This window comes from Quercus suber, unplaced genomic scaffold, assembly GCF_002906115.3.
Source record: "Quercus suber isolate HL8 unplaced genomic scaffold, Cork oak 2.0 scaffold_89, whole genome shotgun sequence".
Taxonomy (NCBI): Eukaryota; Viridiplantae; Streptophyta; class Magnoliopsida; order Fagales; family Fagaceae; genus Quercus; species Quercus suber.
Window position 1 is genome coordinate 409,581 of NW_027069554.1, and position 20,185 is coordinate 429,765.

At 34.0% G+C, this 20,185-nt stretch overlaps 1 protein-coding gene across 9 annotated transcripts; it reads left to right on the plus strand.

The window, feature by feature from the left end:
• Positions 1 to 221: 221 nt before the first annotated feature.
• Positions 222 to 7,288, plus strand: LOC136067878 (uncharacterized). Of its 9 annotated transcripts, none has more exons than XM_065774265.1 (9): positions 222 to 478; positions 1,475 to 1,559; positions 3,828 to 4,185; positions 4,290 to 4,519; positions 4,601 to 4,804; positions 4,893 to 4,985; positions 5,111 to 5,255; positions 5,415 to 5,810; positions 6,896 to 7,288. In XM_065774265.1, exons 8-9 carry the CDS (start codon positions 5,450 to 5,452, stop codon positions 6,940 to 6,942), a joined length of 408 nt encoding a protein of 135 aa, XP_065630337.1. In that variant the 5' UTR covers positions 222 to 478; positions 1,475 to 1,559; positions 3,828 to 4,185; positions 4,290 to 4,519; positions 4,601 to 4,804; positions 4,893 to 4,985; positions 5,111 to 5,255; positions 5,415 to 5,449; the 3' UTR covers positions 6,943 to 7,288. The 9 variants fall into 7 exon arrangements, 6 of the variants coding, with proteins under 6 accessions (XP_065630337.1, XP_065630336.1, XP_065630331.1 ...); XR_010629282.1 differs by having other exon boundaries at positions 5,424 to 5,810; XR_010629284.1 differs by lacking the exon at positions 5,415 to 5,810.
• Positions 7,289 to 20,185: the final 12,897 nt, after the last annotated feature.

Consider the following 20,185-nt stretch of genomic DNA (forward strand, 5'->3'; position numbering starts at 1 on the left):
AACTTAAGTCTCTAAGACTCGAGTTCCACATGGATTTTTTATCCACCTCCTCATAGAAATCAGTCTTTGAAACTCGATTTGCTACAGTAAGATTGACCCTCCCAGACTCGAGTTATTAGTTTTCTAAAAAGTTTGGAAATGTTGCTAACTAACAAAATAGGTTCGCTTTTATAATTATTTTCAAAAAAATCCTAGATATTTCCAAAAGGGGCTCTCTTGCTCTCGCTCTCGCTCCCACTCTCTTTCATAGCTCACATCTCTGATCTCTCTCTACTCCTCACAAGTTCTTAGCTACTCGAAGATTCTCTCTCTCTCTCTCTCTCTCTCTCTTCCTTGTGTCTTTCTGTTATTTTCTCGGCAACCAAACAGAGTTTTTGACTTTGGTTGATTTTTCTTTGCTTCAGATTCACCAAGTTGGTACAATCGCATCCAAATCTTGCATATGTTCATACTTTTACCTATCCAAACCTCTGATTAGGTATCTTCTATACATTGATGAATCCAATTTGACATTCTTCTTGAAAACCTAAACTTCAATTTTGTATTTCTTTGTTTTTCCATAGATAGCATAAATGTTTTGTTTTTGATTTTGGATTTTTTGTATATAACTTGAATAATTAAACTGCAAATCTAGAATTATTGTTTATTAATATAATTACTCTTACTGTATAATTTAGGTTTGTTTTTCAATGGTCTTTTGGAATTCAGAGTTTGATTTTGGTTTTGGAGATTAGTGAAGGCTTAGGAGTTTGGGTAATCTAAACTTTTAACATATGTATACGTGTCATTTTTCATGTTGGAATTGATCATTTGAACTTCATTTTGTGGAGTATAGAATTGTGCAATTGTTTTTTTATAAGCAATTGTTGTCGTAGGAAAATTAGATGTAGAATAAAGATTGTCGTGGCATTCCTTGCATTTGAATATAAGTTATACAACTTTCTGTTCAAAGGTTGCTCGAGCGTTGTGATTATTTGAAGATTTGGATTCTTGTTTCTGTAGTTTCTGGTTTTAATAAATTGTAGTTACTAAAAAAATGCTTATATCAATAAATTGTTATTAGTTTCACGAATCCAGTTTTGCCATTTTAGTAGAATTATAAACCACTTGGAAATGTCTCATGACCTAAAACTCTTTTACCTTCTCCTCGTGGAACCATGATATCAGTCATACCGCATTTTGATAATTTAAATGTGTGTTTCTAGGTTAGCTTCATGAATTTGGTCTGTTCATACATTCTGTGAAGCTTTTATCTGCTTGTTAATGTCTCATTAGCTAGTCCATATACTCCTTTGGCTTGTCCTGTTAACACCAAAATATGAGTTCTTAACACTTTTTAGTGTGTTAATTCCTCTCTATTAAAATTGCTGTCTTTCTCCAGGTCACACAAAGGTCTTGCCTAACAAAAGTATTGAAGTAAAAATTGGATTCTTTGCTATTCTTTATGATTAAATTACTGTGGTTTTTGTTGCAGTGTTCATTTGGTGGAATTGCAAGGTACAGGCGAACTATATGCTATGAAGGCAATGGAAAAGTCAATGATGCTGAACCGTAACAAGGTATGAATATATAAGAGAATTGTTATTTGACTGTTTAAAGATACCTAGCCATTTCCTTTCTATCTGAAATCAATGTAACAAAAGAGAATATTTCTTTCAAAATCCTTTCACTTTTCTTTTTTTTTGGTGTCAAATAAATCCTGATGACTTATATTGAGTCTACAAAAAGGTATTTGGTTTCATGATTATTTGGCTTAGAATTTGTTGCTCCAATAGCGCCTCCTCCCCTTGTAAGAGCAAGGTGGGGTTAAGGTCGTCAATTCAAGACCCATAAGGTAGGTGCGTAATTTATCAAGAAAAAAAAAAAAGGCTTAGAATCTGTGGCCTTCTCTTGCATTTGAAAGTTTCATGAATTTCATTAACTCCCATAATTGCAAAGATGCATATATGCACAACAAAAAACATTTTAAATATGTATGTGAATTAAAAATTCTTATATGTTTGGAAGTTTTTAAATTTTTAGTGAAATCAATCTATCTGTCACTAGTCACTTTGCCTAGATTGATGATTTAATTGTCAAGAAGCTTGTTTTGAAATACCCTATTTTGACAAATGAAGCTAAGTCATCAATCAGTGGGATTACCATTCTTTTATTAGTTCTGGGGTTGAAAGACTTCATCCTCTATGGTCCATGGCCATGGATTAAATCTCCACAATGAACATATTAACTTCTAGGAACCAGCCTATTATTCCCTGTTGCAGAGTTTTTCTTAAAATTAGACAGCTAATGATGAAATAAAAAGGGCCATTTATAATAAATTCTTTCCATAAATTGGAACACCTATGCTAAATATGCATCCCATTTTAATAAATGGACAACATGGCCTACCAAGTAATTGCCCCCCTCTCTTCCCCCACCCCCCCCAAAAAAAAAAAAAAAAAGTAATTGCAATTGCATGTGTTTATATTAAACTTTAGGTTTTCACCCTCTAATGCAATTTGGGGTTTTGTTCAATGGCTTCTATGACTGAAAATTTTGAATGTTTTGTTCTCTAGGGTGCATTGGGTGTTTTTATTTTTTTTAATTTTTTTTCTTTATTTATGCTTAAGACATTAAGGTACTGAACCTACCATCACTCATAATCAAGTTAGTCTGAGAGAGAGAGAGAGAGAGAGAGAGAGAGAGAGTAAAAACCATTTTACTTAATAAACCTGTTATATGCTGAAGGAACCCGTTGTCTCTTCTCTGGGGTTGTGATGTACACAAAAATTTAAAACACAATTTAGATTGCTTTTATCAATTGTAAGTACAATGCTTTGAATACAATTATAGGCATAGGAATTTGTTGCATAATGAACATGTGTATGATTAGCATTATTAAGCATTGAATATTGACTGACAATAATCTTAAATATACTGGGAAGCAGTCCAAAAGTTCATGGTATTTTAACATTCCATCTGTTAAACTATGCTGTGGTCCATTGCTCCTTTGTTTTTTAGGCACTTCAGTACAATTTCTCAATCACGCTCCATCCGTTAACACATGCTGTGTCCTGGTGTATTATTGAATCTGAATTAAGTTCGCATAGTCTAGACCTCTAAAGGTAGCCTATTTATCCGAGTTCTTAGGGAAAACAAAATTGGAACTGTAAAAGACAATGAAGGTTCTTACGCTACCTCTGCTATGAATTAATGATGAGTCAAATTAGTTAGGTAAAGTCACCATCTTTGGAGAGTCCGTGGATGAGTAGAGAATAAAATCATGTGCTTAATTTGGGTACTGAGAGATTTGCAAAACTATTAAACTTATATTAAATGACCCATGGCCTCAATGATGAAGTGGTTCTGCCTGCTTATGTACTGTTGCCAGTTGGGTAGAGACACTGTGTTCAAAGCTTTAGTGGCCATCATTAATTAAGCCTAAGAAGTTGGTTACACATTTAAACTTTATTGTATTATACTACTTATAATATGTTCCTACAAATATGTTTCATACCTATGAATGTCTATATATGTATACACATTAGTACGTAGTTCATAAAAAAAAATAAAAAATAAAAAATAAAAAAAAAATAAAAAACTCTTAATGTCTTTAGATATGCCTACTATTAATAATGGAATTGTTAATGTCTTTGCTCTTTCTGGGAAAGTGACTTACATGTCTTCATTATTCCTTCCCAAGTAATTCTTAAGTTGAATAGAACTGTCATTCTTGCTTGCTTTTAATAGTTTAATTAAGAATTCTTGTTTTTCATGTATTGCAAGCCACATATTATGGGAAAGAGTTTTTTTTTTTTTTTTCCTTACTCTTTATAACCTTCTTTAAGACAATTTGAAGGGCTAGAAGTGTTGGGAACAATGATGCTTTTGCAAGAGAAGAATCAGCTAGAAGTGCTAAAAACTACGGAGCTATTGCAAGAAAAGAGTCAGTTGGAAGTGCTAGAAACTATGGAGCTATGGCAAGAGAAGAGTCTACTAGAAGTGCTTGAAACAATGGAGCTATTGCAAGAGAAGAGTTGACTAAAAGTGCTAGAGACTATGGAGCTATTGCAAGAGAAAAGTCAGCTCGAAGTGCTAGAAACTATGGAGCTATGGCAAGAGAAGAATCAGCTGGAAGTGCTAGAAATAATGGAGCTATTGCAAGAGAAGAATCTGGAACAAGTGAAAGTGGTGGCTCACGAGTTGGTAACTAAAACACTACATTTTTTGACATGTCTATCAAATTACCATTCTAATATTTGCAACCATATATAGTTGACATGTGTCTGTCAATTTTTTTGACTACACAGGAAATAAGAAAGGACGAGGGGCTACACGGAATCTAAAACTTGCAAAACTTTTTACAAAGGAAGGGTTCCCAATCATATGGAAAAAGGGAAGACCAGTAGGGAAATACTCTACAGTATTCAAATCGGAGTGTACTGCCCTTGTTAGACGGATTAGTATAGTACCTTTACAAGTCAAAGATTGGAGAGAGGTGCCTTATCAAAACAAAAGAAAGCTATTTGATTATATATTGGTGTGTTATATAAAAGTGTTTTGAAATAAAAGTTTTCTTTATAATGCACAAATGTAATCCTTATTAGTTTTCATTTTTTAGGAACGCTTCATTGTTGAGGGTCAAGAGACACTTTTTTGGCGGCAAATGAATAGGTCATACAAAAACTACCGAAGCTCCTTGAAGAAAAAATGATTTAAGCCATATGAGGAGGATCTTGAGGAGGCACTAGAAATTTTGCCACCTAACATGGCAGATGATGATTGGAACTATTTTGTGAATTTATGGAGCAATAAGGACTGGAAGGTACTACTACATATGGAAATTATTATTTTATGAAATTTTATAGAAAATTAAAAATATTTTTTAATCCAATGTATGTTTTTGAATGTAGACAATGTGTGATAAAAACAAGTATAGTCGTTCCAAAAAATTTATCATTCACGTTGCTGGATCAAAAAGCTTCCAACAACGAAGTGAAGAAGAGGTTTGTATATATCATTTTCTCAATCTTTGAAACTTAATTTTTTCAAGATAAAATATTGTTGCATATTTATTTATGGTGCTTGACATTTCATGGAATGTCTATATTTTGTGTTGTTTAAATGATAGACATTTTATGGAATGTCTATGCTTTGTGTTGTTTAATGATAGAGGGGAGAAAACTGGAGAAGATCCTAGCTGACTTCAATTATTTGACATCACACATATGAGATCTAATGGGCAAGCTACAAATGAAACTACACCAGAAGTATTGGTATGGAAATTCCTAAAAATGCTTGTATAACTTGTTATTAAGATTTATTTTTATATGCTACTAGAAAATGTATTTTTTTTATGTGTTTTTAGCAAATGTAGTATAAAATTATAAATGCTCTTTTAATGCAAATGAAATTTAAGAGACTTACTACTAAAGTGGCTGAAGGGTCTTTGCAAAAGTCTGGCGATGAAATGTTTGTAGAGGTATTTGGACCTAAACATCATGGTCGTGTTCGTGGTTATGGTGATGGTATTAGTCCTATAGGGTTATGGGGTTCCTCTTCATCTACTATTCGTGACCTCCAAATGCAATTGAAAAAATCTGAGGAAAGACGTAAAGAGAATGATGCAAACCTTTTGAGGCAATTGAAAGAATCTGAGAAAAGAAGCAAGGAGAATGATGCTAACCTTCTAAGGAAATTGAAAGAATCTGAGGAACACCGCAAGGAGAGTGACGCTAATGTACAACTTTTGAAGGCACAAGTTAATCGGGTTGAGAGTTTGCTAGCACAAGTACTCAACAACACGGCCCCATTTGAGCTAGCTCAATCTGGTTGTTCTTCTTAACTTTACCAATTAGGTTAATTTGTTAACTTTACTTGTTCTTTTAAGTAAAAGGTTTGTTGCCTCTTTTATTTTATTTTATTTTTTTGTGTGTAATCTTTGGATGATTGGGTTTGTTTGACACTTTTCTGTTCACATTTCAAGCTGCCATTTTTTTGTTAAGAAAGGGTAAAGAGAAATGGTTTTGGGGATATGTGATGGTTCAATAAATTTTCCAGCTACTAGCTATGTTTTGAATACAAAATGTCATGGTTGAAAATGATATTTTTCCAACTCATAATATCCATGCAAGAAGAAGGTCTTGCTTTATTTTCTTATCAAACCACGATGGTTCTTGTGCTGTGTCAAAATCAAAGTAGCATTAAATGTGCTTGTTTAAAAGTTGTTTCAACTTCGTTAGGCCCAATGTGGGCATTTTCCAGTGAGAAGTAACTTTCAGTATAACTTATTTTGTGATGTTTAATCTCGTTTAATTTCTTCATAAAATTGTAAGTCAGATTAAAGCTAGAATAGAAGAGTTTACACTTTTCCAAACCTGAAAGAAGTTGGAGATAATTTTCTTTCCATCTTCATTATGTGGCTGCACCAATTGCTTGAAATCATGATGACTGTTTCTAATGACCTGAGACAGCCTCCTAGTTCGCACTGTAAATGGTTGTGGGATGTTGAAAATTATCCCAATTTCTCCTGCCATGTCTGCCGATCCTAGTATTGACAAAAACTGAAAAACTCATATGAGTTTGGTAAATAACATAAAAAAATGTGTTATGTCTTGCAATAGGCATGGCAGAATCTCCCCTGCAACACCTTTTCCTTCTTTATTTATGAGATGAGGGGAGGGCAGGCTTTTCTTTTCTTTTTTCTTTGGGGGGGAGAGGGGGGGTGGTGGAGGACGGGGATGATAATTAGGGAACTCACTGCTGTATTTGTATTATTGTTATATGGTAATTTATATATTTTTTTATGCTCAATCTTATGCCTGTACAGTGTTGATATTTGAGATGAAACTCTTCTACAAGTTACGGAAATAATTCACAGTTAATTATTGAATCTTTTGTTAATTTTCCATTGCAGGTTGTTGTTGGAAGTGTATAGAAGAGAAAAATCAGTCTGTTTTGTAGAGAAAGTATGAGCTTTCATTCTATTTTGGCTGGATACATCTTCTTGTAGATACAGTCTGAGCTATCAGCAATCTGTCAAACGGTGTGTTTTGCAAGTTTCGATTCACCCTTTGCTTCAAGTGCAGAATAGATCTCATGATGATGATTTCCAAAATTCTTGGTTTGTGCAAAGTAAACATGTGACTTCCTCTTTACTTTTCTAAATATTCTTTGGTTCACTATGATGTCATATGAATGAAATTACTGCTATATGTAATGATTAGAATGTACAGGTGGTAGAATTTCCAGGAAAATTACTTTTGTCTTGCTCTACATCTACACATATTAAACTGTGAATCTGTTACCCTCTTGGTTGTCTTTCTTTTTTTATACAATTCTTGTTCGCTAAGCTATGTATGTTGGACTGTAATGATGGTTTTGAATCATAGGCCTAAACTATGCAGGAGTATATATATTCACCACCACCGATGTATTAAAATTTACAAATTTAGAGTTCCAACATTGTGATCGTAGTGTTATTGCCATCTTTTTCAGTACTAACTACTAATACTAATACTAATACTTTTGCTTTATGGTGGATAAATAAGTTGGGTTAAGTGCTTTGGTGTTACACAACCATTGTCTTCCATTTTTCACTTATTTATTTTGATTTCTTATACATAAATTAGATTCGTGAGTTGGTTGAATTGCCTTTAAGGCATCCACATCTTTTTGAAAATATTGGAGTGAAGCCTCCCAAGGGAATTTTGCTATATGAGCCTCTTGGTACTGGAAAGACACTCATAGCAAAGGGCATTGCTTTAGGATTTTTTTTAAAAAAAAATTTTTAATTTTTTTAATTTTTTTTTAAAATACTTATTTTAATGGTTTTAAACTGTTGAAATTTATCTCAAGACAACATATATTTCAACAATTTAAAATAATATTTCGACATTTAATAATTGTTGATAAAGGTGAATCATATTTTTCGACGGTCACATTGGGTGTAGAAAAAATATTTCGACATAATTTTTAGTGGCGGTTCTCAACGGTCACTTAAGCCGTTGAAAATACTTTTTTCGATGGTTTCTAATACTTTTTTCGACAATTTCAACTGTTGAAAATAACCAAAAAAAAAAAATTTATCACACTTGCTTTTTAATTTTAACTCTTTTAATTAATTTTAACTCTATTTTATTCCATGATTGAGATTGAGAGTTAGATTTTTCAATTCTCAGTCTCAACTATTCATTGCTATTGCACCTGATCTCAATCTTAATTTGTTACACCTTGTTGTAGTGCTACACGTACTACTAGTCTTATCAACCGATATATTACAACTTAGAGAATTCAAAATTCAACTTATGAGATGATTGAAACTTATTAATTACATTAATTAATTACTATATCAGATTGTACGTAAACCAAATGATCAGTTTGATTGATTATTAAAAAAAATGATCATTTTGATTGGAATGAAATTAAGCTAATTATGACACATGGCGATTTTTAGTGTGTGGGTGGAGTATTAGGCAATGGTGATGTGGTCCTCCGAATAAATTTTCCCAGCTTGGTGTTGTATTTGTGTCCTTGTAAAAGCTTATTAATTAGCATGAGTTTTGTCTTTGTATGATGTGACGCACTTGTTTGGGCTGCTTGATGCTCACAACGGATTGCAACAAGGAAAAGTACAAATGATACATTGCTAGTTGATGGGAAGTTGCGTAAGACACTTTAATTCCTAAGGGATATAAGAGCTTCGAAATGAGAACCTTTGCAAGTGTGAGAACCTTTGGAATGAGAACCTGTGCAAACAGTTTATTGAGTAGAGTGAATAGGTTTCTTAATAATTAAAAAAAAAAAATTGACTTTTTTTTTATAGCGCGAAATAAAAGCTCCAAAAATTAATTCTCTTTTTAAATTTTTTTAATAAATTATAATACATATTGTGTTAAAGTATAAGGGACTGTTTGGGCTGGTTGATGCTCACAAAGGATTGTAACAAGGAAAAGTACAAATGATGCATTGCTAGCTGAAGGGAAGTTGCGTAAGACACTTTAATTCCTAAAGGATATAAGAACTTCGAAATGAGAAGCTCTGCAAGTGTAAGAACTTTGAAATGAGAACCTCTGCAAGCAGTTTATTGAATAGAGTGAATTGGTTTCTTATTATTATTTTTTTTTATTAAAAAAAAATTTGACTTTTGTTTTATAGCAATTCACAAGGAGTTAAGTGTGAAATAAAAGCTCCAGAAAATTAATTCTCTTTTAAAAAAATTCTAATAAATTATAATATACATCTATATCTATATATATCTAAAAGTTCAAGCGTAGCATTTATTGTTGCTACATTCCAGTTAAGCCACATCAGCGCCATATTATCATTTATTTTCTTATCTTATTTTTTATTTTTAGATTTACTGATTGACATTTATTGAGCATCTCCTTAAATTCAGGTATTACTTTATCTCCAATTCTATCATGTGTCTCTCCGTTAACTCAAACTCTTTAGATATCGCTATTATATGGAATTCTTACAGTCACCAATATATTACAACCTCCTCACCTCCTCTATCTGCTGTAACTTCTTCCATTTATTAGGTATGATATGACAAATAATGCCATGTGGCAAACAATTATGGATACATGTCAATCTTGTAAGCTGCCAATATTTTTCTTTGCCATTTTCATTCAGCATTTATTCATACTCCCTATTGTGTTGCCATGATAGACTTCATTTATATTATGGTATGATGTTATACAACCTTTCATATTTTGATATATGATTGTTACCAAAAAAATTAATAAATCTTGTACATCCTGTTGGGGGCGAAAAAATTTTCCTTTCAACAAATGAGATCTATGTTGGGTTGGGAGCCTAAACCGAAACATGATGATGGGCTTGAAGCATGGGCCAAAGGCTATTGGTGAAGTTTTTGAAGAGTTCGCCTTTTTTTATACTTTGGGCCTAGGATGGGACTGACAAGGGTTATGAGATGGCCCAAAAATACTTCCTACAACAGACATATCAACACAATAAAAAGCATACTGCAATAAAGAAATAGCCTAGTAGTAAAATATTCCAGCAGTAAAGTATTCCAGCAGTAAAATGGAGCAAAGCAGAATAAACTTGCAGCTGTTAACTGTTTTCACAGATTAAGGAAAATATCTGCATCATCAAAGTCATCATCCGTTGATTATAAGAGAGAGTCCTCTAATACAATATCATGAGGAAAGAATTCTATAGTAATAATTACATCATAACCTTCAATAGTAAATGAGTAAACAAATACTTCTCTGTAAATTTTGTAAAGAAATATTTTTGAGAGATGAGCAATTATATTTTCCATGAGTCCTAGACTTTAGTATATGAAAATATGTTTTTGTCAAGAAATAGTTTTGGGCTTTTGAGTATAATGTAATTGTTTTTGCCAAAATAATATTTTGGCTTTTATAAATAGGTGCCAAAGTATTACTGGGCTTTATAAGTAGTTGCCAAAATAGTATTGGGCTTTCTAAAATAGGTGTCAAAATATTATTTGGGCTTTGTAGGATTTTGTAAAAATATTGCCATGTAGCAACGGACTTTGTAAGATGCAGTGTAGCAATAGGCTTTAGAAGTTTCGTGTAGCAATAGGCTTTAGAGGTGCCGTGTAGCAATGAGTTTTAAGAGGTGTCATGTAGCAACAGGCTTTAAAAGATACCGTGTAGCTATGGGCTTTTTAGAGGTGCCGTATAACAACAGGCTTTAAGAGGTACAGTGTAGCAACAGGTTTTTTAGAGGTACCGTGTAGCAATGGGCTTTAGAGGTGTTGTGTAGCAACAAGCTTTATAAAAGAGTTTTGTTGGGCCTTTTTTTTTCTTTTTTTCTTTTTTTGTGGAGATAGTATAATTTTGTGCCCAATATGGTAATAGTATGATAAGTAGTTTTGTGAAAACCCAAGTTGGATAATATGTGGGATATAATGGGCAGTATTTGTGAGAGGGCCCAAGATAATTAATGGGGCTTATGTGGGAAATATTTGTGGGAGCCCAAGTTGGGTAATAATATGGAGAGTATTTGGTAATATGTGTTAAGTACGTAGGAAATATTTGTGTGGGCCCAAAATAGTTATGGACTTGTGTGGGTTCTTTTTAGTGAATGGGTTAATGAAGTTAGGGCTCGAAAATTTGTACCTCAACACATCCTTTCCTCAGCTTCAACTCTATATATTTCTTATATTTGGATTGTCTCTTTCAATCTCTCTAATACATTTTTCTCCCCAAAAAAAAAAAANAGTAAACAAATACCATGAGTTCTAATAATGAAGAAACTTATTGTGAGATCAAGGGAGAGAGAGAGATTCCAGCTAGCTCAGTAAGATCATTATGATGCCAGGGCATGCTTGTGGATATAGTATATGTAGTGAGTAGTGAGGGTCATTTTTTGGGTATTATGAGTAGTGAGAGAGAGTGTTTAGTCAAGCTGCTAGAGCTTTCTGTTGGAAATAGATGAGCATTTATAAGTAGAGGTATGAGGAGTATTTATGAGTTATGAGCTGGAGAACTTAGTTTCTAAGCTTGAAGCTAAGAGCTCAATGACTCAGAACTTTGCTAGAGCTTAAAAAGGCTAAACAAAGAAGTTAAACAAGAGTTCTTCTCTATTAGTGTATCTCTTAGTGTATGTAGGTCTATCTTGATCTCCATTGGTCTGTTTTGAAGTATTAGTGGAGAGTTCTATTTATAATTGAGTTTAAGGGGGTAATTAGCAAATAATTTTTACTAAATCTTCCTCAATCTTCAGAAAATCCTTGGAGAATCGTTCCTAGGATTTGGTCAAGAGTGGTAAGTTCAGCTTTAGAGTATTTTTTGCTATTTTGGGTAATGACAGCTGAAGTTCCGACTTAGCATTAATTGCTAATTGTCCTCAACTAATGGGATTAGAGCATGTATTAGGCTAATGATCTTGGTTTTGCTGCTACTAATGATTGTGTTACCCTAAGCCAGGTGTCAATCTTGGAGCCCTTACTGGTAACTCTGCTGGAGATCCCTTTGGTGCCTTCAAATCACATTTTCCTAAGTTTCCCCATTTGGGTTCATGTGCTTGGTTCATGAACCAAAAAGTACATGTTTTTGGCATGATAATGAGTTGTTTCCAGTTATTCCAAAAGCTTCATGGTCTGGTTATGGCTGCCCTTAGTCTTTGACCAAATGGGTTAGAGAAGAAAGGGAAGACAGCTGGCTGAAGCTTCCCAACTTTATGTCATGTCATCCCAGCTTTATGTCACATGAGAAATGATGAAAATGAACTTGGCAAGGAAAGGCTTAACCCCTGTTGGACACGTGTCCTTTGATCTAATTTGACAAATTGGAACTGATGGTAGTGGGTCCTAACTGTGAGGCTGTGCTGAACTTTGACTTAACAGCTCACGTGAGCTCCAACTGCTGAGATTTGCATGTGAGTTGGGCTGGCTCAGCTGGGCCTTGTAATTGAGCTTCTTTAGGCTTGTCCATCCCTACAAGATGAATAGTTTTGCCATTGGTGATATATATGGGCTTTTGTAGTTAGTTGATTATGGAAAAAATAAGCATAGTTCCTGTAAATTTTGTAAAAGAATATTTTTGAGAGATGAGCAATTTATATTTCCATGAGTCCTAGACTTTAGTATATGAAAATATGTTTTTGTCAAGAAATAGTTTTGGGCTTTTGAGTATAATGTAATTGTTTTTGCCAAAATAATTTTTTGGCTTTTATAAATAGGTGCCAAAGTATTACTGGGCTTTATAAGTAGTTGCCAAAATAGTATTGGGCTTTCTAAAATAGGTGTCAAAATATTATTTGGGCTTTGTAGGATTTTGTAAAAATATTGCCATGTAGCAACGGACTTTGTAAGATGCAGTGTAGCAATAGGCTTTAGAAGTTTCGTGTAGCAATAGGCTTTAGAGGTGCCGTGTAGCAATGAGTTTTAAGAGGTGTCATGTAGCAACAGGCTTTAAAAGATACCGTGTAGCTATGGGCTTTTTAGAGGTGCCGTATAACAACAGGCTTTAAGAGGTACAGTGTAGCAACAGGTTTTTTAGAGGTACCGTGTAGCAATGGGCTTTAGAGGTGTTGTGTAGCAACAAGCTTTATAAAAGAGTTTTGTTGGGCCTTTTTTTTTTCTTTTTTTCTTTTTTTGTGGAGATAGTATAATTTGTGGCCCAATATGGTAATAGTATGATAAGTAGTTTTGTGAAAACCCAAGTTGGATAATATGTGGGATATAATGGGCAGTATTTGTGAGAGGGCCAAGATAATTAATGGGAAAAAAAAAAAAAAAAAAAAAAAAAAAAAAAAAAAAACTCTCTAATACATGAAGTTTAGGGGTTGCAGTAGGGAAATCAACTTCACCACGGCAGCACTACCTCTCTCTCTCTCTAACCTTATTCTTCATGTATTTGCATGTTCTCAATTCACATATTTCCTTCTTTGTATTTAGAATTTGTGGTTGAATGGTTATTTTGTGACCAAAGAATTATTTTAAGGTTAGTGTTAAGGTTTTGAATTTTGGATGGGTTTATTTTAGATTAATGTTTGTATAACTTTGAGCATAAAATAGTTTTATAGGTGTACATTTTTAGACCCCTTAAAAAACAAGTTGTTTAACCTAATTATTTTGCCAAGTGAATACTTAGATAAATTATTCAGATCTAGGTTAACACATTCAAATCATATAATGTAAATAATGCGGAAATATAAAGAACACACAATAAAATAACCCAGGAAAACAAAACCGGTAAAAACCTTGTGGAGGATTTAACCTAGTGTTGAGGACCGTTTTTTTGGCCCATGTGCATTACTTCATTGGCAACCCATGCCACATCAACATATTATTGATTTTTTTGGGTAAATCTCTTTAAAGCCCAAAATAAGCTCATATCTCATTCAACTAGATGGATTGGGCTCACATGGCCTACGAGATCCTTATTTCAAGAGGCAGATTCATGGTTCACATTTCCTCTTCATCAATTGGGATCATAACCCCACGACATCATCAACATCAACATATGGATCGGGTTTAAGCAATGAATCAAAGCTCACGGCCCATATTACCTCTCTTACACTCATGGCAAGCGGCTTATTCAACAAGAGGCCATATTTACACAAAATGAAAACAAAACCCAAGGTCCATCATCTCATCTTCGGCTTATGATCCAAGCTCATAAGTCTCTTTGGGGAAACTTTGGGAGTCGTGATTTGGAGGGCCAAGAGGTATGTTCAGTAAAGCTCCAGCAGTTTAAAGTTGATGAAAGAAACATGTTGCTTGGCGTGTGTTGTTCAACTCCCTAAACTCTGACGAGTCTGTGTGTAACGGGTAACATATGGTAAGCATCTCTTATCATGTAGCACCTAAAATGATAAAATTCCCCATTGCTCTTTTCCTAAAACTTAATATTCATCATGTGACAAATACTTAATTTCTCCAGCCATCTAACTGTTGGGAAGATAACTATTTATTCAATCCCTAGTTGTTACTATACAAATTTAGAAACTTCATTATATTATTCTACATAAACTACATTACTTCTTTCAGCTAAAATCCAACTCAAATACATGGCCTAATCTGATTGGCTATCTTTAATCTCCAACTATATACAAAATATTCATGATATCTCTGATACTCAACTGCTGTTTGCCACAATCAGACCATATATTTCTCTACCAATTGCCAAAGTAGAGCATTAAGTACTCTTCTTGCTCACCAAGATTATGTCACAATCCAATGAGACCTTGACTAAATCTCTAAAGCTTCTTTGACTTTCAACCAATCCTTCTATTACTTATTAGAAATGATAAAATTCCCCATTGCTCTTTTCCTAAAACTTAATATTCATCATGTGACAAATACTTAATTTCTCCAGCCATCTAACTGTTGGGAAGATAACTATTCATTCAATCCCTAGTTGTTACTATACAAATTTAGAAACTTCATTATATTATTCTACATAAACTACATTACTTCTTTTAGCTAAAATCCAACTCAAATACATGGCCTAATCTGATTGGCTATCTTTAATCTCCAACTATATACAAAATATTCATGATATCTCTGATACTCAACTGCTGTTTGCCACAATCAGACCATATATTTCTCTGCCAATTGCCAAAGTAGAGCATTAAGTACTCTTCTTGCTCACCAAGATTATGTCACAATCCAATGAGACCTTGACTAAATCTCTAAAGCTTCTTTGACTTTCAACCAATCCTTCTATTACTTATTAGAAATGTGTTGTAATGGAACCTTGCACCAAAAACACAAACACCCAAAAAGGAAGCATTTCCAGCTGAACCCCAGCAATATATTCAGCTCTTGACACCTGGCTGGAAGTGACATCATCAGCCATTTAATGCTGAAATCCCAGCAACTAGCTGTTATACCCAAAATAGCAAGATACCCTCCAAAGAGATCTTACCATTTTTCAGCCAAATCCTTGAAATGACCTCTCCAGTAGTCTAAAATGACCCATCTAACCTCATTGGTTTTGCTTAAAGCAAACAGCTTTTCCTGATAGCTGGGACAACCTTTTTAATATAGTTGTGACAGCTGACCCAGCAGCCTGAGCATTACTTTTTTGTTTTCCCACTTTTGGCTAAAACCAAAACCAACTAAAGAAACTACATTTCTCTTGCTAAAATACTTTCATTTTCTACCACTTTTTCCCCAGCAGCTCTTACCTGAAATAGCAAGAATACCTTAAAGTTAAACATACCATTTTTGGCCAAATCTTAAGATGGATTCTTTGAAAATTCATTGCTATTTGAGACAAATACTACATCCCACAACTCATATGTTTACTATCTTCAATCTCAATATCTCACACATATTACAAATACTACATCCCACAACACATCGATATCTTTTATTATCTCTACACTTCTCAAGAGATATTAAATACTCATACTAAAAGCCCTTCTCATGGAAGGCATGAACTTCTATTACTAAAGCCCTTCTCTTAGAAGGCACCAAGATCTTATATCAAAGCCCTTCTCTTAGAAGGTACAACTACTTCTTACATAAAGCCCTTCTCTTAGAAGGCACAAATACTTCATACAAAAGCCCTTCTCATGGAAGGCAACATTATTCATAACTTCATAACAACTAAAAGAGCATTGTTAAAGGGGAAACTCATTTAAGTGCATGATAAGAGGAGCAAGCTTAACCAACCCCTACACACAGCTGGGCATACTCTCTCTCCCTCCAGTTGCACCCATTTTCTCCTTCAATCTTGAAGTCATCATGGCAAATTGCCTCTCTACCGTTGGGGTCACTCTGTTGGGACATTATCAGCTCACAGAAGCTACACAGCTGGGCTGCAAACCATCAGAGATAAGCGACTTTGTTTCCTTATCTTTAAATTTACATTATTGAGTAAATGATTGCTTCACATTTAAATACATATTACTTTATTTCAACTACTATTATAACTGTTAACCAAGGCTTAAACTCATTTAAATGCATGATAAGAAAGGCAAACTTAACTAGCCTCTACTGCTGACATTTTGCTGGAATCCTCCAACTCACTGATGCTACATAGCTGGGCTATAAATCATATAAAGATAAGTGACTTTGCTTCCATATCTTTAAATCTACATCATTGACTCCATGCTCACTTCACCTTTAAATACAAATTACTTTATTTCAACTACTATTACAACTACTAATCAAAGGTATCATATCAAACACATATTACATATTTACTCAACCATTATTGTGATTCTTAGATTTTGGCCTTAATGATTTTGTAGGCATAAAAATACACTGGTAGTCATTGGACCATGTGGCCCAATGTGGAATTCCGGATGCAACTCCCCAAAAAGAACCTGGGCCTAGTAAGGTCACCCCTAAAATAGATCACACGTGGCTGGGCAACCAAAAAAGGCCCCCAAACACCTAGCTATCCTCAAGGTAAAACAGATCAACTATGAAAGAATTGAAATTTGTACAATAGAACTTATACCACTAACATCCTATTGCTACCTCGAGTAGAAAACTTACTACCACGACTACGTGATAGCTCCGAGTTCACAGATTACTTCTTTCCTTTATCCACTGCAACCACAAGTACTCCCACTTGTGACTTTGAGACTCCACTCAAAGGTTTCAGATCTTCTTTAAATTCTTTATGCAGCAAATGAAGTGATCACCAAGTTCTTGACATGAATCTTGATCTTGATAATCCTAAGTGTGTATGAAGGTAAATACCTCTAGATCTCACAAGAGATTTAACACATAGCACATCAAAGACTTCTAAAACGTAGCTAGGGTTTTTCTTTTTATAATTGGAGTAAAACATAAAACACTACATGTTAAACCGGGTTTAGGCTGAGTTGGAAAATTTTGCAGAAAAATTAGTCTACACAAGGTTCGATCAATCGAGTCTAATTTTCAATTGATTGAGCCTTGCAGATTTCGACCAATAAATCCAACAATCACTTAATTCCAACTTTTACAAATAAACACTCTTTGAGCAAGCCTAAACCGAGACTCTATGTTTTGATCATGGTTTGCCAACATAATACATAATGAAGTTCTAATACATTTAGTTCCTAAAGTTTTAGAACCTAACAAACTCCCCTTTTGGCAATTCGTGACAAAACACATCACAAAAATGAAATGCTCGAAGTTACAAACAACCCATTCAAATTTAAAATACCCAAAAACAATTCAACCTAATTACTATCTATCAATTGCCAGTGTAGACAGCAGCACGACTGAATTAACTTGTGTATTCCTAAAACATTCAACAAACGTATAAACACATGTGTGGAAAATACAAGTAAAACAAAATAAATAAGACATATACCATGAATAACCTCATAATATAAATCAACAACCAAGGTATCATATGTGAAACAAGAAACAATAAAAGAAACATAAAACATAGTATCTCCCCTTAACATATACAACCCATAAATGATAAATACATCAAAGAAAAAAAAAAAAAACATCAAAAGCCAAAACAAAATACATCAAGCTCAAGCTCCTAAATACAATCTAGCTCCAAAACAAAAAGCTCCCCCTATCAACATGCATATATACTCCACCTTTTTGTGACGAATTGCCAAAGGGCAATAATGACTCATCATCAAAAGGTGGAGGCTGCGGAGTAGATCCTCTAGTACTCACCAAATTTGCTCATAAAGCCTGAAGCTCAGTGAGCACATCCAAAATGAGCTGACCATGCACCACCTGAATGGTCATGACAATGTCCTGCATACTCTATATAGAATTATTGCTCGATGAAGATGCAGGAGGCTCAACAGTAGCAATAGGATCCACAAACTCCTCAGTAGTGGGGTCACCAGATGTAGGTGGCCTAGATGCACCTGTAGAAGACTCAACCCTAGGGCGTTTAGTGCTAGCTTTCATCTGAGCTGCTTTTTACCTAAGGGAGGTGGCACCTATGGGAGCTATAATATGAACATGCTCGGATGCAGGAAAATCCTCTAAACCTAAGTGTAACAAAATTCTATGAATAAAAGTTAGAAAGAAAAAACCATGAGATTTTGCACTACTCCTATAAACCTCAACTAAAGAGCTAATAAAAAGAGAAGGAAAATTGCCAAGAGCATTAGTGACAAGAGCATACAAAATTGCACATCTCTCAAGAGGAATAGTGTGTGAATGAGAGATAGGCTAAATGGAATGACAAGAAATCCGTAAAAATAGATAATTGAGCGCAGTAAGCTCATGGAAGGTGATCCGAGGGTTAGTACCCCATCTGAGTGTTGGAATCATCGAAGTGGACAGAGAGGTTTAAATAGAACTCTCTAATCAAAGCAGCAGGAGGAGAATGCTTTACATCTAAAAGAGGTAATCAATCCCTACTCTCAAAGTTCCTCCTAAGCTCCCCATTAAGCTCATCTAGAATCACCTTACGCTCAGCCCAAACCGACCTATAAATGTTAAGCTTCTCATAGGTTTCTTGGTTTTTCTTAATTCAAAACCTATTACTCTCAAACACAGGGGTAGAGGGGGTGGTGGTTTTCTTATTTGCTCTATTTTTGCTAACCATGATGCTAAGAAATAAGAATAAAAGGAAAACAGAAAACAAAGAAAGAAACACAAGGGCAGACTGCATTAGAGAGGGTTACAGCACAAAAAACTCAATAAATAACAATCTAGATGATGCATGTAATGAATGCATATATAATGTATGCTCTAATGCATTGAAATTTGTTCAATTTTACTTCATGAACCATCAATTGACTTGAACATAGAGTTTTAGAGCAAAAACCCCGAATTTTGAAAAACACTTTTTCAAAAATTAATCCAAATTGATCAGTTAATCATTACACTAGTTAAAAAACATCATATAATGTCATAATCAATCAATAACACGAGCCAATTTCATCAATTTTAGCCCAACTAAACAAAATCCCCAATTTCTCAAAGTTTTAAGCCCTAGAATTTCAAAACTTTCCCAAATCATAAAATTAATCAAATTAATGTATGGGAATCACATGTAGATGATCTAGGAACAAAAACCCAGTGATTGAAATTGAATAAGAACAACCCAACCATCAAAATCCCCAAAAATCTTATTCAAAAATCCTAAGTAAAATGCATGAAAAATGTGATTTTAATGAAAAAGAAGGGTATTTAGGTCTTACCTTCACTTGAGGACAAAAACCCTTGAAGATTTGAGGAAGAAAATGACAAGAATTTTTCGATTGGATTAGTCAAGGAGAGAAAGTGAGGAAAAGTTTGAAAAAGCTTTTTGAAATAGTGAAGAACACATGACAAGAAGCTTTTTATAAAACTCAACTTTCGAATTTCGATCGGTCAAAAATTAGTTTCAATCGATCGAAAATTAAATTTGATCAATCAAGCATCAATCGAGCACCAATCAAGCCAGGCAGATTGTAACCTAAGTTTTTATCGCATTTTCGATCGGTCGAGAGATAGATTCGATCGATCAAAATTTGGAAAACTTAAATTTTTGGAAAACAGAGCAATTTTATGTAGAAACTCCTCAAAGCATAGTGTTTCATGAATGAAATGCATGAGTATGAGATTAAAGTTTTTCAAAAACACTTGAATTCAACCCAGATCTTTCAAAAACAAGTTTTTCAATCAATTTGTCCTCAAAACTCAAACATTGAACATATTTTGCATTAAAATCAAGGAACATTTAATCTTGGATGGCCACAACAAGATCACACACAATGTCATGTATTAAGTTTAGCAAAGAATAAATTGTGTAGTGTGTGCGACTAGCAATAGCTTGTGATATATGTGAGG

What these genes read in the sequence shown, in the direction of transcription:
- LOC136067878 (XM_065774259.1), top strand. Translation starts at nt 5,381, where the DNA reads ATGCAAATGAAATTTAAGAGACTTACTACTAAAGTGGCTGAAGGGTCT. An exon ending in ATTTGAGCTAGCTCAATCTG is followed by an intron (nt 5,811 to 6,895) that starts GTTGTTCTTCTT and finishes TTTCCATTGCAG; the next exon opens with GTTGTTGTTGGAAGTGTATA.